Source organism: Sapajus apella, unplaced genomic scaffold (genome assembly GCF_009761245.1).
Source record: "Sapajus apella isolate SASKATOON/1434 unplaced genomic scaffold, GSC_monkey_1.0 scaffold162, whole genome shotgun sequence".
NCBI classification, from domain to species: domain Eukaryota; kingdom Metazoa; phylum Chordata; class Mammalia; order Primates; family Cebidae; genus Sapajus; species Sapajus apella.
In genome coordinates this window covers 2,129,045-2,146,109 of record NW_022437102.1, presented here as the reverse complement: position 1 = coordinate 2,146,109, position 17,065 = coordinate 2,129,045, and the positions used below count along the sequence as shown (strand labels likewise).

At 41.1% G+C, this 17,065-nt stretch overlaps 1 protein-coding gene across 2 annotated transcripts in view; it reads right to left on the bottom strand.

Annotated features, from left to right (window-relative positions):
• BPIFC (BPI fold containing family C) overlaps positions 1-17,065 on the bottom strand; it is a 46,168-nt gene that overhangs the window by 13,410 nt on the left and 15,693 nt on the right. The window contains exons 7-11 of one of the 2 annotated variants that reach the window (XM_032266912.1): positions 16,348-16,439; positions 14,467-14,643; positions 12,935-12,988; positions 11,581-11,751; positions 10,562-10,629 (exon numbers count right to left, since the gene is read on the bottom strand). In XM_032266912.1, the coding sequence (XP_032122803.1) occupies positions 10,562-10,629; positions 11,581-11,751; positions 12,935-12,988; positions 14,467-14,643; positions 16,348-16,439 (562 nt within the window). The remainder of the gene's footprint in view (positions 1-10,561; positions 10,630-11,580; positions 11,752-12,934; positions 12,989-14,466; positions 14,644-16,347; positions 16,440-17,065) is intronic. The other variant, XM_032266913.1, reaches the window with a different exon arrangement.

Sequence of the window (17,065 nt, the reverse complement as noted above, 5' to 3'; positions counted from 1 at the left end):
AGACTCAGAAATGTGTGAGGCAATGTGAAGAATTTAACTTCTATCTGTAATTATGAGGGATGGCAAGTCATTTGTAGGAGGTAATTAGAGAACAACACAAAGCAATGTATACTCAGGTGCTTCTCCATGGGTTTACACACCACACAGACTTGCTGCAGGAAATCTAAAAAGGATGTGATGCTGGGCACTGTGGCTCACACCTGTAATCCCAGCACTTTGGGAGGCTGAGACAGGTGGATCACCTGAAGTCAGGAGTTCGAGACCAGCCTGGTCAACATGGAGAAACGCCATCTCTCCTAAAAATACAAAAATTAGCTAGGCATGGTGGTGTGCCCCTGTAAGCCCAGCTACTCAGAGGCAGAGGCAGGGGAATCTCTTGAACCCAGTAGGTGGGGGTGGCAGGGTTGCAGTGAGCTGAGATCACAACACTGCACTCCAGCATGGGCAACAGAGTGAGACTCTGCTTAAAAAAAAAAAAAAGAGGTGTGAAAAGATGAAGAAACCAGCATAGGCTAGAGTTGTGTGGGCGAGCATGCATGTGTGTGTGATATGGGGCATGTCATGGGGGAAAGCAAGTTTCCCTTTGACAGAAGACTTTGTACAGCCCTCTAGCATACCCCTTGGCACCCAGTAGTGTTTCTCCCACCAGGCTATGGACCTGGAAAATAGAAACCATTGTCCTTCAGTGTTAAAAAAAACAGTGCAGAGCACATAACAGGTGCTCAGTAAATTCTTCCTGAGTGGATGTGTGGATAAATGAGCAGATGAAGAACATGGGCTGGGTGGTGTTTGTTGGAATTGGGGTCACTTTGAAGGTGAGCCAGTCTAAAGCAGAATGTTCATTTTAGTGAGCTGAGGAAGATAAGGTTGGCTGACTGGAGAAGGAGGACCAGTAGATGAAGAGCTGGAAAACCTTGGGGTGTCGATTTAATCCAGTGATGAAAGTTTTAAGGGGAAGAATGTGTTGAACCCATTCCACTATTAAAAGACCTTCTTGATGAGTAAGAGTTATCAGATGTTTGAATCTCATTGTTTCCTGCAGCCTGGAGAGTCTGGAATAAGCTTCCATTTGGGATTTCCTCCTGTGGCAGGGGCTACCCCACTGTGGCGTTCTTCTGCCATGGCTTCAAGAGTAGCTCAGAGGAAGGGTAGAGTTGGGATCAGCCCAGGTGCCAAGTCTGAGCTCCACTGACCTGTCCAAAGCATCATTGGGAAATGTTTATCTGCCTAAGCTTAAGGAGTAGAATTAGGTAGTAATTCCACCTGCTTGTAGTCAGCGATATTTGCATTCTGTGACTATGTTGCTTGGGAGGAGTTGTAGGGTGTGTGTGTGTGTGTGTGTGTGTGTGTGTGTGTGTGTGTTAGTGTGTGGTATACATGTGTGTTGATGGTGGAGTTCAGTTTGGGAGTGTCCAAAGCCTCAATCAATGCAATGTTAAAAGAAAAAAAAAACTCCAAAGTTATAAATGGCTCAACAATAATGTGCATCTGATTGCCTTGAGCTTTGCATGGGATTAAGAAAAGAGGGTTAGAATTAAGTCATCTGGATAAAGATCCAAAAAGGGAAAGTGTCATTTAACTTGGCCTCTGAAGTAACATAAAACATGTCTCCCATGTGGACCAAACTGTACTGAGGTTGCCTCCAAAGAGAATTATGTTTGGAACAACTCTCAATTGTAGATAGAGCAGTAAGAGTCTGGTTTAAAACTCCACAGCTTTAAAAGCCATCCTGACTTGTCATGTCTCTTGAGATCAATTTTTCTCTCTTATTTGGTCAAAATTTGATCTTAGAATGTGGAAAGAGAATGAAATACTAGTACTATAAGGAACAAATACTTCTTGATCAATGACTACATGCTGATTCTTGTACTAAGTGATTTACATACATTATCTCATCCACCCATACAACAGCCTTATGGAGAGGTGTTCTGTTTTGCTGATGAGGAAACTGATACTTAAAGAGGTTAAGTAACTTGCTTAAGGTCACACAGGTAGCAAGTGGCAGAGGTAGAATTCAAATCCAGATATGCCTGACTCCGGAGACTGTGCTCTTAACTAGCCATGCTCAAAGGGCTCATGTGTATTATTAGAATTCCTAGCTTTTACTTTCTTTACCATTTCCTCCCCTTGATTCCTTGATGCAATGAGAAAAGTGCTGTGTGTTTTTTTCTATTTCATCACAACCAGTTCCAGTGTTTTCTCTTTCTTTTATCAATGCCGATTATTGAAAAAGGCCATGCTGCCTGTTTCAATTTAGCGTGACTCCATGCTCATGGGCTTCCTCTTCCAGGCAAGGGTATTTATTTCCTAAATCTTTTTTTTTTTTTTTGAGACGTAGTCGCGCTCTGTCACCCAGGCTGGAGTATAATGGCGTGGTCTCAGCTCACCGCAACCTCTGCCTTCCAGGTTCAAGCAATTTTTTTTGCCTCAGCCTCCCAAGTAGCTGGGACTACAGGCACCTGTCACTATGCCTGGCTAGTTTTTGTATTTTTAATAGAGATGGGATTTCACTATGTTGGCCAGGCTGGTCTTGATCTCATGATCCACCTGCCTCTGCCTCCCAAAGTACTGGGATTACAGGCGTGAGCCACTGCACCCAGCCTATTTCCTAAATCTTAAGTCTTATTTTCTAAGTTGTAGTTCTTCACTACATCAAGGACAGTATACTGTGGTAAGTAAACACGGCTTTGAAAGCAGACTAAGCCAGGTTCAAGTTCTGGCTCAGTCATTCGATAGCTCTCTGACCTTGAGTAAGTTATTTAATCTCTACAAACTGTAAAATGGAGATAATTGTACCTACATTTAGGACCGTTCATTTAATCTATTGACATTTACTGAACACTGTGTCAGGCCCTAGAGACACAGAGTTGTAAGATTTAAAGGAAATAGTAGAGGTGTTGGGCTTGGCATGGGACCTAGTAGACGATAAAGACCCAATAGTAAAGAATAGTCATGAATTATGCAAAAAAGACTATTTCTCTCTTAGCTATTCATGGACAGGATACAGGGGAGTGAGGTGTATTCTGAACTGGGGGACTCTGGAAAGGTCTTGTACAATTGAGCACTTCCTTGTCCTGGCTGAGGCTGGCTCTAAATTTGAAATCATAGTCAAAGCCAACAGCTAAGAAACAGTCATTTTTTGGTACTATGATTATTCTTTTTTTTTGAGACGAAGTCTCACTCTGTCCCCAGGCTGGAGTGCAATGGCGTGATCTCTGCTCACTGCAGCCTCCGCCTCCTGGGTACAAGTGATTCTCTTGTCTCAGCCTCCTGAGTAGTTGGGATTACAGGCACCCACCACCAGCCCTGGCTAATTTTTGTATTTTTAGTAGAGATGGGGTTTTGCCATGTTGGGCAGGCTGGTCTTAAACTCCTGACCTCAGGTGATTCATCTGCCTTGGCCTCTCAAAGTGCTGGGATTACAGGTGTGAGCCACTGCGCCCGGCCCAGACTATTTATTATTGGCCGTTTATTGTCTACTAGGTCCCGTGCCAAAGCCAGCATCTTTGTTATTTCATCTAAACCTTACAACTCTGTGTCTCCAGAGCCTGGCACAGTGCTCAATAACCATCAATAGGTTATATGAATCGTCCTGGAAGGAGGTACTATTATTCCCGTTTTATGGTTTATGGAGATTAAATCACTTACTCAAGATCACAGCTATTGAATGGCTACCACACACTTTGCCTACATTAACTCTCAAACTTCTCACAACCTGCTGAAGTAATCTTTATTACACCATTTTACAGAGCAGGAAATGGAGTCCAAGAGCAGTTCAGAAACGTGACTGAGATGTCACAGCTAATTAGTGGCAGCACTGGAATCAAAATCAAAACAGCTAGTCTGACTCCAAAGTGTGTGATCCTACCACCTGTCTAGACCACCAACACTGGGTCTGTCCCTCATTTCTGTATTTTCTGACTATGCAGCCAGCCCCAAGCAGCTCCAGGAAGAGGCACATCCAGGCAGGGGCTAGTTAGAGAGGCCGTGTTGCTCTGAGGAGAGTAATTGGAGCCCCCGTGTTCCCTGGTTCTTCTCAGGGATCTTCCACTGATCCCCACCCACTTGATACTTTTCCTGCTGTGTTTCTCTGACATCACCCAAGACCAAACCAGCTCATCCTGAAAAGCTTGGGGAGCCCAGAAGTGGAGGAGCCCGCTGGGGCAGGCTGCATGGGAGGCAAGGCTAAAGGCTCCTGCTGCCAGAGCCCAGGGCTGTCATTTCAACACACTGTCTGCTCCTCTGCCTTCTCGGCTCCTGGTTTGGCTGCTTTAAGCCTGAGTGAGGCCCAGCTCTCCTGCCTTGCCCCCAGCAGGCTCACTGCCTGAGGTTTGCTATAACACCCCATGCAGGAGCCACCCTGAGGCTCAATGGCCAGGACAGGGCCTTGTGCTTGGAACGCCCCTGTGTTTGGTTTAATGTCCTGCCATCTCCATCTTGAATTTCTTATTCCTTTTTAAAAAGAGGCTTTGCATTTTCATTTTGCTGTGGGCCCTACAAATTACGTAGCCAGTCCTGCTCAGACACAACTAAGGCATCAGAGCACTCGAAACCTCCCTAGCAGAGAATCTGCAGGAAACTGTGCTGGGCTACAGACTACAAGCCAGGATCCTAATTTCAGGGTTCATGTTCATGAGGTCAGAGCACTCTGTGGACTCTAGGAAGCCAAGAGAATGAATTTACGCATTTCCTGGCATGATGCAAATTTCTCAGCTTAAAATAGTTTTTCAATTACTCCCATAAATAAACATAACATCCATTGGAGGTGCTGTTGCTTACTAGTATTATAGACACATTAGAGATAAGGATCAGTTTGATTTAAGCAGAAAAGTGAACCTGGTCTCCATGCTTCTTAAAGTCTGTTGTACCTTCTTGCCACAAGCCTGAAGTTGAATCACTATTAAATCCTTCCTTGAGATCCTGCCAGTAAACCAGACACCTGCTCAGATGCAAATGCTGTTTCTACCTTCTCTAGGAACTTTCTGCCTCAGTTAGCATCCCTGCCCTTGTGCCCTGCCTGCATCACTCCCCGCATCCAGCCTTTCCTTTCTTCCTGGTCCTTTCCTCTTTGTCTTCCAATAGACTGAAGTCTCACCTGTACTCACAGTCCTGTTGCTCAGGGCTTATCTCAGATGCTGCCAAGTTCTTACCTTTGGTTCCTTCCCCCCTCACCCTCCTGCTCTCTGGCTTTCGTCCTCTCTATTAGAGCTGCCAAATAAAGATCACCCTTTATGACTCAGAGTTTCATCAGCCTGATTCCCTAGAAACAGAGTCACTTCATGACTTCTGAAGGCCTGAGGCCCTTTTGTCTTTGGGGGCCTTCCTTCTGTTAAAAAAAAATTGAAAATTGTATTTTATAACTCTTTTCATATAAAGATAAGTGTGATCAAGTCTAAATTGTATTTGTTTTTAAAAATTCTTATTTTTAAATATACTAAACATTTTCATGTGATTTTTTTTTTTTTTTTTTTTAGAGACAAGGTCTTGCTCTGTTGACCAGTCTGGGCTAAAGCAGTTCTCTGACCTTGGCCTCCCAAAGTGTTGGGATTACAGGCATGAGCCACCTTGCCCATCCCTTCATGGGATTGTAAAGTATTGTGGCTCTAGGCACTGTGTCTACTGTGCCTACTGGAAGCTAATGAAGAAGTCAGAACTGCTTTGAAGGGGTTGGTAAATTTGAGTAAAGCCTTCATAAAACCTTTTCTCTCTGGGAAAACATACTGCTTTTTTTTTTTTTTTTTAAGTTGTATTTCTGGACATGGTGGCACACGCCTGTAATCCCAGCACTTTGGGAGGCTGAGGCCCATGGATTGCCTGAGGTCAGGAGTTCGAGACCAGCCTGGCCAACATGGTGAAACTCTGTCTCAACTAAAAATACAAAAATCAGCCAGGCAGCATGGCAGGCACCTGTAATTCCAGCTACTTAGCGGGCTGAGGCAGGAGAATCACTTGAACCCGGGAGGTGGGGGTTGTAGTGAGCTGAGATCGCACTACTGCACTGCAGTTTGGGTGACAGAGTAACGCTTCGTCTCAAAAAAAAATTTTTTTTCATATTTCTTTTCTTGGAAAAACAATATAATTACAAAGAAAATTTTAATGAAAAAAGAACCCTCTCATAATCCCATATCTTAACACAACTCTTCATTTTTATTTTTGTGATTTACTTCCTTGTCCAGATGCAAAGCTGTTTTTTTCTTCCAGATGCAAAGCTATTTTACACAACCAACGGCTGTTGGGTTTGTGCAGTTTTGTATTCTGTTTTTTCCATTTAACATAATTTTATTGAAAACATTTTCCATATTTCTACAATGGTCTTCATAACTACCATGTTGATTGACTCCCCCCTGCTGGTTTCTCAATTGTTTTCTGACTCTGCTTATGTCTGTTTCATTGCTTTCTTTTCTTTCTTCCATGCATTTAGTCTGGGCCACCTGATCTTTCTATAAATTCTCCCCCTTGTAGTCTGATTGATGACTTCAACTACCAGCTTTACAGGGCTGAGGAAAATAAGCTTTGCAGATGGTTCTGCTGAATGGCACTTAGTGTTGAATGATCTGCGTACATGGCCTGCTTGTGCCCTTTCACAGAATATCACATGCATTTGACAGGCAGGCCATGGAGCAGATCTTGTTAAATTTTGGGTTCTAGTAATGGGATCAGGTTGTCAGAGTCTGGAGGTACCTTAGGCATGATCCAGTTCAACTTTATGATATTACGAATAAGGGAACGGAGGTTCCAGGAGGCTAATAGACTTGATCACAGTCACGGAGCCTGTGAGTAAGAACTGGAAACTTGGTTCCTTAACTCCCAAAGCTTTATGCTCTTTCCTCACTAGCACCCTCTATGAATTTGATAAAGAAGAATCTCAGTTTATATTGCTGTACCATTAGAATGTGCCCTTCTATTACAGAATTTTATATATATGTATATATACTTTATATATAAAATACAGGAAATATATTTTATATATTTAAATAAAACATAGTATTTTATGTATTTACATATAATGTTTCATCTATTTATATGTAAATATATAAATATTATATTAATATATAATCTTTATATAATTATATAAACATTCTTTCTTTCTTTTTTTTTTTTTTTTTTTTGAGATGGAGGCTTGCACTTTTGCCAGGCTGGAGTGCAGTGGCATGATCTCGGCTCACTGCAACCTCCATCTCCTGGATTCAAGTGATTCCCCTGCCTCAGCCTCCTGAGTAGCTGGGACTATAGGCACACGCCACCAGGCCTGGCTAATTTTTTGTATTTTAGTAGAGACAGGTTTTCACCATGGCCAGGATGGTCTTGATCTCCTGACCTCATGATCCACCCACCTCAGCCTCCCAAAGTGCTAGGATTACAGGCATAAGCCACCACGCCAAGCCTATAAATACCATGTCCCAGATCACGACACTGCACTCTGGAAATATATAATATTTATGTAATATTTTATGTATTTAATTTATATATGCATATAAAAATTAAAATATATGAGATAGATATATATATTTTGAGAGACAAGGTCTCACTCTATTGCTCAGGCTGGAGTGCAGTGGCATGATCATAGCTCATTGTAACTCCTGGGCTAAAGCAATTCTTCCCCCTCAGCTTCCTGAGTAGTTGGGATTACAGGGGTGCTCCACGCTGCCTTACTGTTTTAAAAAGTTTTTGTAGTCTATAAATGTAATTCACCACAAACTGAACCAAAGACAAAAATCACATGATTATCTCAATAGATGTAGAGAAGGCCTTCAACAAAATTCAACAGCCCTTTATGCTAAAAAGTCTCAATAAACTAGGTATCGACGAAACATATCTCAAAATAATAAAAGCTATTATGACAAACTCATAACCAATATCATACTGAATGGGCAAAAACTGGAAGCATCTCCTTTGAAATCTGGGCTAGATAAGGATGCCCTCTCTCACCACTCCTATTCAATATAGTATTGGAAGTTCTAGCCAGAGTAATCAGGCAAGAAAAAGAAATAAAGGGTATTCAATTAGGAAAGGAGGAAGTCAAATTGTCTCTATTTGCAGACGACATGATTGTATATTTAGGAGACCCCAAATCTCCTGAAACTGATAAGTGACTTCAGCAAAGTCTCAGGATACAAAATCAATGTGCAAAAATCACAAGCATTCCAATACACCAATACAAGACTTAAAGAGAGCCAAATCAATAATGAACTGCCATTCACAATTGCTACAAAGAGAATAAAATAGCTAGGAAAGCAACTAACAAAGGATCTTTTCAAGGAGAACTACAAACCACTGCTCAAGGAAATAAGAGAGGACACAAACAGATAGAAAAACATTCCATGCTCACTGTTAGGAAGAATCAATATTGTGAAAATGGCCATACTGCCCAAAGTAACTTATAGATTCAGTGCTATCCCCATCAAACTACCTATGACCCTCTTCACAGAACTGGAAAAAGCCACCTTAAACTTCATATGGAACCAAAAGAGAGCCCACATAGCCAAGTCAAATCTAAGCAAAAAGAACAAAGCTGGAGGCATCACACTACCTGACTTCAAACTATACTACAAGGCTACAGTAATCAAAACAGCATGGTACTGGTACCAAAACAGCATGGTACTGGTACCAAAACAGAGATATAGACCAATGGAACAGAACGGAGGCCTCGGAGGCAACACCACACATCTACAACCATCTGATATTTGACAAACCTGACAAAAACAAGCAATGGGAAAGGATTCCCTGTTTAATAAATGGTGTTGGGAAAACTGGCTAGCCATGTGCAGAAAGCAGAAACTGGACACCTTCCTGACACCATTCACTAAAATTAACTCCAGATGGATTAAATACTTCAACGTAAGACCTAACACCACAAAATTCCTAGAAGAAAACCTAGGCAAAACCATTCAGGACATAGGCACAGGCAAGGACTTCATGACTCAAACACCAAAAGCAATGGCAACAAAAGCCAAAATAGACAAGTGAGATCTAATTAAACTCCAGAGCTTCTGCACAGCAAATGAAACAATCATTAGAGTGAACTGGCAACCAACAAAATGGGAAAAAATTTTTGCAATGTACCCATCTGACAAAGGGCTAATATCCAGAATCTACAAAGAACTAAAACAGATTTACGAGAAAAAAACAAACCCATTCAAAAGTGAGCAAGGGATATGAACAGACATTTTTCAAAAGAAGACATATATGAGGCCAGCAAACATATGAAAAAATGCTCATCATCACTGGTCATTAGAGAAATGCAAATCAAAACCACATTGAGATACCATCTCACACCAGTTAGAATGGCAATCATTAAAAAATCTGGAGACAACAGATGCTGGAGTAGATGTGGAGAAATAGGAACATTTTTACACTGTTGGTGGGAGTGCAAATTAGTTCAACCAGTGTGGAAGACAATGTGGCGATTCCTCAAGGATCTAGAAATAGAAATTCCATTTGACCCAGCAATCCCATTACTGGGTATATATCCAAAGAATTATAAATCGTTCTATTATAAAGACACATGCACATGTATGTTCACTGAGGCACTGTTTACAATAGAAAAGTCCTGGAATCAACCCAAATGCCTATGGATGATACACTGGACAGGGAAAATGTGGCATGTGTACACCATGGAATACTATGGATCCATAAAAAATGATGAGTTTGTGTCCTTTGTAGGAACATGGATGAATCTGGAAACCATCATTCTCAGCAAACTGACACAAGAACAGATAATCAAACACCACATGTTCTCACTTATAGGTAGGTGTTGAACAATGAGAACACATGGACACAGGGAGGGGAGCATCACACACTGGGGTCTGTTCTGGGGGACTAGGGGAGGGATAGCGGTGGGTAGGGAGTGGAGGAGGGATAACACGGGGAGAAATGCCAGATATAGGTGATGGGGATCGAGGCAGCAAACCACATAGCCATGTATGTACCTATGCAACAATCCTGCATATTCTTCACATGTACCCCAGAACCTAAAGTGCAATAAAATATATACAAAAATAAAAAATACAAATTAAAAAAAAAAGTTTTTGTAGAAATGGGCAACTCACTTTGTTGTCCAAGCTGGTCTCAAACTCCTGGCCTCCAGCAAACCTCCCACCTTGGCCTCCCAAATTGCTGGGATTACAGGTGAGAGCCTGTAATATGGCACCTGGCCATGTTACAGGATTATATTCATAATTATTTTGTTCCCCATTTTATTGTTATATTACTGTAATAGAAAACAGAAAACCTTGACAGTACAATTTTTAGTAAAGTACATACTTTAAAGTTATCTGGCCCATTATAGGAGAGGTGCTTAATTGACTCATGTTCACACAATGCTTAACTTCACTTTTTTTCTTTGTTTGAGATGGAGTCTCACTGTCACCCAGGCTGGAGTGCAGTGGCGTGATCTTGGCTCACTGCAATCTCCATGTCCCGGGTTCAAGCAATTCTCCTGCCTCGGCTACCTGAGTAGCTGGGATTATAGATCACGTGTTTTCTCAATGGTCACTTTGTCTCTGGTCAGTTGACTCACTTATTACTAAGGTGTCTCAGGAGTCAAAATAATTGATCTTACCTGTTCAGAGACAAGGAGCAGACCAGTCTTTGTCCCAAAATAACCAGGCCAACGCTGGTACTAGCAACCTATAGACGATAAAAGCATTTATTAAGATGAGTGACTCTGTCCATTTTGGCTACCAATAAAGTTTCCAATAGTCGAAACATTATAAGCCCAACTTTCCCTCTTAGTCTAAAGACATTGGAAGTCTAAAAGACACTGGAAATAAATACCTCTGAAAATCCTCTCTTGTAGTTAGGGAAACTACCTGCAAAGACTTTTTGTTTGATGATCCCCTTGGAATTCTTTTTTTTCCTCCTAATCTCTCTTCTCTATGTATGTGTGTGTGTGTGTGACATTTTTATTAGGTTCATTATATTTTCCCTTCTATCAGGTTGCATTTGGCCTTCATCTGCTCAAGTAAATATGAATTCTACTTTGATTGAATTATTTAGAAAAAAAAAAAAAAAAAGAAATCCAGCTCTCTATGTAATGGAGGTGGTGGGAAGAGCGTGCATGGAGCAGAGATTGGAGAGAAATTTTACAATGTATGAGAGTGTGAGTTCTGGCCTCCCATCCTGCCACACATACCCTTCCCTCAGCTCTGTCTTCACTGAGATAGGTCTTACCCTGTTGCACAGACTGGAGTGCAGTGGTGCAATCATAGCTCACTGCAGCTTCAAATTCCTGGGTTCAAAGCAATCCTCCCACCTCAGCCTCCTGAGTAGCTAGGATGACAGATGCATAACACCACCACGCCTGGCTAACTTAAAAAACTTAAATTAAATTTCAAATTAATTTTTTTTTTGGTAGAGATAAGGTCTTGCTGTGTAACTCCTGGCCTCAAGCAATCTTCCTGCTTCGGCCTCCCAAGACATTGGGATAATAGGCATGAGCCATGGCGTCCAGCCTCCATCCTCACCCTTAATCAATGTATCATCCCCACCCTCTTCAAACATTTAAAAGCTGCTGGCCTACAGTCATAGCAGGAGCAGGATTGGCATCTACAGTCTGCTCCACTATCTCCCCAGACTTACAAAGTCCATGGAAACGATGGTTTCAACTGTAGAATTGTTGGTTTGGGTGAGCATCATGATGGAGGCAGGGATGTCCAGGGTGAAGTTGCCTGGTTGTAGATTGATCACGGGAGGCTCTGTGGCCATGATCCTCACCATGAAGGGCTGGGACAAGATGTAGATCTCTGCAATCTGCCCATATTCCGAAAAAGAAATAAAGACTGTGAGGCATGAGTTGAGGAAGGGAAATCACAAGGTTAGAATGGCCTGTGGTGACTAAATCTTACATTGTGCAGTTAGAATAGAAAAGAAGCTCTTTAATAATAATAACAATTATACACAAAAATCAAACGATGATAACGGTTGGCAGTAACTGGACACAATACTTGATACTACCCACTGTGCCAGGGGCTTAATGTATTATCACATTTAATCTTCACAAAATCCCTGTGAGGCAGATTCTATCAGCATCCCTGTTTTATAATGGAGAATGTGAGTCTTACAGAGGTTGACATTCTCAAGGTTCTAGGGGAATAAGTGGTAGAGCTGGGATTCAAATCTAGGTCTGGCCTGGGCCCAGTGGCTCACGCCTGTAATCCTAGCACTTTGGGATGCTGGGATGGGTGGATCATTTAAGCCCAGGAGTTTGAGACCAGCCAGGGCAACACGGCAAAACCCTGTCACTACAAAAAAATAGAAAAATTAGCTGTGCGTAGTGGCTCGTGCCTGTAGTCCCTGCTACTCGCTGAGTAGCAGCGAGGTGGGATGATCACTTGAGCTGGGGAGGCAGATATTGCAGTGGGCCAAGATCGTGCCACTGCACTTCAGCCTAGACGACAGAGCGAGAACCCGTCTCAAAAAACAAACAAACAAAAACAAATCTAGGTCTATCTGACTCAAGATCCTTGCTCTAAAACCAGGATGCTACATGAACATCTCTGTCTTCCAGGGCAATCCCTAGCCTGTAGGTTCATTATGTTCAACACTTAGTGTGTTATGAAGGCACAGTATTAACAGTTGCTTTACTAAAGTTACAAGTGTGGACACTAATCCTTCCTTTAAGAATTAAATCCTCCATTTACCTTAATAAAACCTTTATTTAAACAGATTATTTCAAGTGTGGTGGAACATTGTGGAAGGCACAGGTGATTTATTTTGTAAACTTACAATTATACTCTAACTTATGTGCTAATTGCACTTCAACCTGTACTGTTGAGTAAATATTTGTGGATATTTGATACAGAGAAAAAACTCCACAAATAGACAGAGGGGCTTAAGCGCAGACCAAAAATGAATACATAGAACTCACAAGTCTTGCAGAAGTAATTGCAGTGGAGCCAAATACACCATCAAGACTCAAACCCTGAGTACTTACCCGGGAGAGCACGTTGCCAAGGCCTTGAGAGTTTTGAACAAAATGGTTGGAAATCTGGAAAATAAAGTCCATTATGTCACTGTTAGGATTTTATCTGGATTGTCTACTCAGGGAAAAATGTAGTGTTTCCTACAATTTTCTGAATTGTGAAGCTGTTACGCTATAAAATATTCAGTGTTTAAAGGTGACCTATCATTTTATAGCCCAATCATAGGGAATCCAAGGCTCAGGGAAGTAAAGTGACTTGCCCAAGGTCACACAGGAAGTTATATTTCTTTTAATTCTGGGAACAATACAGTCTATCATTAATGACTATAGAGTGTTTACACATGAATTGTATGTATATAATTCAGAAATCTTTTATTGATACATATATATGTGTAACATTCTCTGTGTACATATTCTACAGTCAATAATAAGTCTTGTGTTATTGTCCTCACTTTTAGGGATTACTGAGATACAGGATGCTTACATAATTTACCTTCGCAGATGCATGATTTTCAAGCCTGCAGCTCCTAGAATCGTCTAATTCTCAGCATAGCAAGGTAGCCACTGCTGCCACACTTACCATTTTGAACATAAGCATTACAATTACTTATATAATTAAGATATAGAATGAGAAGATTCAAAAAGAGATGCTCAATAAAAGTTTTTGGTTGACTGGCTAGAGACAGTGCTGTCATTATAAAAAGGAGGTGCATGACAGAGAATCAATGAATAACTGTATTATTACTGATCATTGTAGATAAACCAGCCATAACTGCAATGAGGATAACTCTTTATGTTAGCATAATACAGGGAATAATGATGATGATGATGATTAAAAGCAACAGTTATATCGCACTTACTCTGCGTTAGGCATTGGTCTGAATGCTTGACATGTGTTTAAACCTTGTAATGACCACATAATCTCTGAGTATGGAATTATTATTATCTGCCTTTTCCAGATTAAGAAATCCTGACACACAGAAGTTAAATAAAGTGAAATTACCTCTAAGGTCACAGGCAAGAAATGATGGAAAGGGGTCTTGATATTATTTGACATTAATCTAGAACGGTGGCAAGTGGTGAAGTATCATGAAAAAACAATTTTAGCACAACTGGAAACCTGACAACTCCCCAGCTAATACATCTTGAACATCCATAATCTGAACATCTGAAATTCAAAGTGCTCCAAAATCCAACTATTAAATGCTAACATGATACTCAAAGAAAATGTTTATTGTAACATTTTAGATTTTGGATTTTCAGATTAGGGCTGCTCAACTGGTAAGTATAAATAATGCAAATATCCCCAAATCTGACAAAATCTGACATCCAGAATACTTCTGATCCCAAATATTTTGGATAAGGGATGCTCAACTTGTAACAATGTTCATTTCACAATTCCTTCATTCCTTCACTGTCTTGTTGGGAGTGATAGCCTAAAAAGGCCCAGGAATCGAAATTATGACATAAAAATCCTATAATAGGATACTTATAAAAAGGCTGAATGATGGTGCCCATTGACATCCTCAATTAACTTTCCTCACCTCTTTGGTGGAGAGAGTGACATTGAAAGCCCCAGCTGTGAAATAAGCAAATGACGCAGATTTAAAGAAATACTCGGCAATTCCGATGTAGAGCATGGAGTTGCTGCGTTCTGGGAGCACAAAAGGAACTGGTGAGAAGTAGGGGTCGACGAGGTTTTCCAGTGGGTAGAATACACCCTGTGAGAAAACAGAGAGAAAGACCAGTGTATTAGGTGAAACCTCAAATTCTAAGACTAAGAAGGTTGACCCTCTGAAGTCAGAATAACTCCAGAAGCTTGGGCCAAGCATGGTGGCTCATGCCTATAATCATAGCATTCAGGTGTGTGGATCACTGGAGGCCTGGAGTTTGATTGAATGATTGTTTTCCCATGATCGACCTGGGCAACATGGCAGGCCCCGTCTCTGTAAAAAATACAAAAATTAGCCGGGTGTGGTGGCATGCACCTGTAGCTCCAGCTACTTGGGAGGCTTGAGCCAGGGAGGCTGAAGCTGCAGTGAACTGTGACTGTGCCATTGCACTCCAGCCTGAGTGATGGAGGGGGACCTTGCCAAAAAGAAGAAGAAGAACAAGAAAGAAGAAAGAAGAAAGAAGAAAGAAGAAGGAGAAGGAGAAGAAGGAAGAAGAAGGAGGAGGAGGAGGAGGAGGAGAAGAATAATTATTTTAGAAACTCAGTAAGGATGAAAAACTGATAAAGCCTTCTGACTCCTTGACCAGTGACTATATTTCAAAGCTCTGATGATTCTTGAGCATATTTAGGTGTCTCTGTTCACCCCAGGGTATAATCCAATAAGAATCCTTGTTCGAACTTTTCTCAGACAAAGAAGGAGGTGCATTTAGCTGGAAGGACACCTCTGACTAGTTCTTGAGGTGCCATGTAGTGGTATCAAACACTTGACCTTCAAAATCTGTGTCTGCTGAGTACCTGAGGAATCACAGAAAGAAGGACCCAAGAATCCAAATGGTTTAAAGCATTTTCTGTGGCATTTTTAGCACTGCTCTTGTTAGCTATAGGGTGTTATTACAAAATCCTGTCTTGTCCAACATTGAACTGAGTTGAAAGACTCTGGTGAGTGAAATATAAGCCAATATGCACTTTAAAAGACAATGATATTAGCTTTGGGGCAAAATTAAACATAAGCACAATGATTGTTTTTCTATGATCAGTGAACACTGTTTCCATGTGCTTATGGCCCTGAGAGAGGTCAGCAGCTCTCAGTTAAATCCACTAACCTGACACTTAGGAATAGAAGTGCCAATGTGTACTATCTACTGATGTGTTAAATTCCAATAAATGCAGACCACTCTACTTGCTGCCTCCTAACCTCAAACCTACTCCTAGAGGCAAAGACATGATACTTCTGAAGAGGGCAGACATATGTTGTACAAAACAATCATTTGCCTATCAAGAAAACATTCAAGAGTCTTTTGAAAAGGTGTAAACATAAGGGAGTTGCATGAAAGAAAATTAAATTATTTGAAGAGTATGTATGTGTATTTCCTTCTGTACATAATCATTTTTTTTCTTTTTTTGAGACAGAATCTCCCTCTGTCATCCAGGCTAGAATGCAGTGGTACCATCTTGGCTCACTGCAACCCCTGCCTTCCAGGTTGAAGTGATTCTCCTGCCTCAGCCTTCCGAACAGAGGGGAATACAGGCATGTGCCACCACACCTGGCTAATTTTTGTGTTTTTAATTGAGATGGGGTTTCACCATGTTGCCAGGCTGATCTCAAACTCCTGGCCTCAAGTGATTCACCTGCCTGGGCCTCCCAAAGTGCTGGGATTGCAGGTGTGAGCCACTGTGCCCTTTCCATAATCACTGTTTTCTAAATATTGGCTGTTGACAGCCAGGCTGAGGATTCTGAAGATGATAAATTTACCTTCAAGTTCAGGTCAAGGTAGTTCTCAGTAATTTCTGGAGAACTGATTAGGGAGTAATCCAGCAGAGTGTAGTTGTCAATCTTGGTTAAAACTAAATAAACAACAAAGAAAAAAGAAAATCCATATTCATGAAAAGCATAGTATAATATATGAATGATGTTTATCTAGAACAATATAATTTTTAATTCTCTGTTTAAAAGATCAATTCCTGCTTTTCATGAGTAATACATGTTATCTTTTGAAAACCCAGGAAAAGTAGATAAATCAAAAGAAGAAAGTGAACATTATTTCCCAATCATATTATTCCGAGAGAAACATCACTACAATTTTGGTTTGCAGTGGTCCCCCTCATCCGCAGGGGATATGTTCCAAGACCCACAGTGGAAGCCTGAAACCATGGACAGTACCAACCCCTATATATAATGCAATAAAAGGAACGTGAATGTGAATGTGGTTTCTCTTTGTCTCAAATTCACATTTAGATATTGAATATTTTTAAACCATGGTTGACCATGGGTAACTCAAACTGCAGAAATCAAAACTGCAGATAAGGGAGGACTGCTATATACCTTTTTAGGTACGCATGCATACAAACACACAAAAATGCATGTATAGCTGTTGTTTTTCTTTTCTTTTCTTTTTTTGTGACAGAGTCTCATTCTATGACCCCGGCTGGAGTGCAGTGGTGCAATCTTGGCTCACTGCCACCTCTGTCTC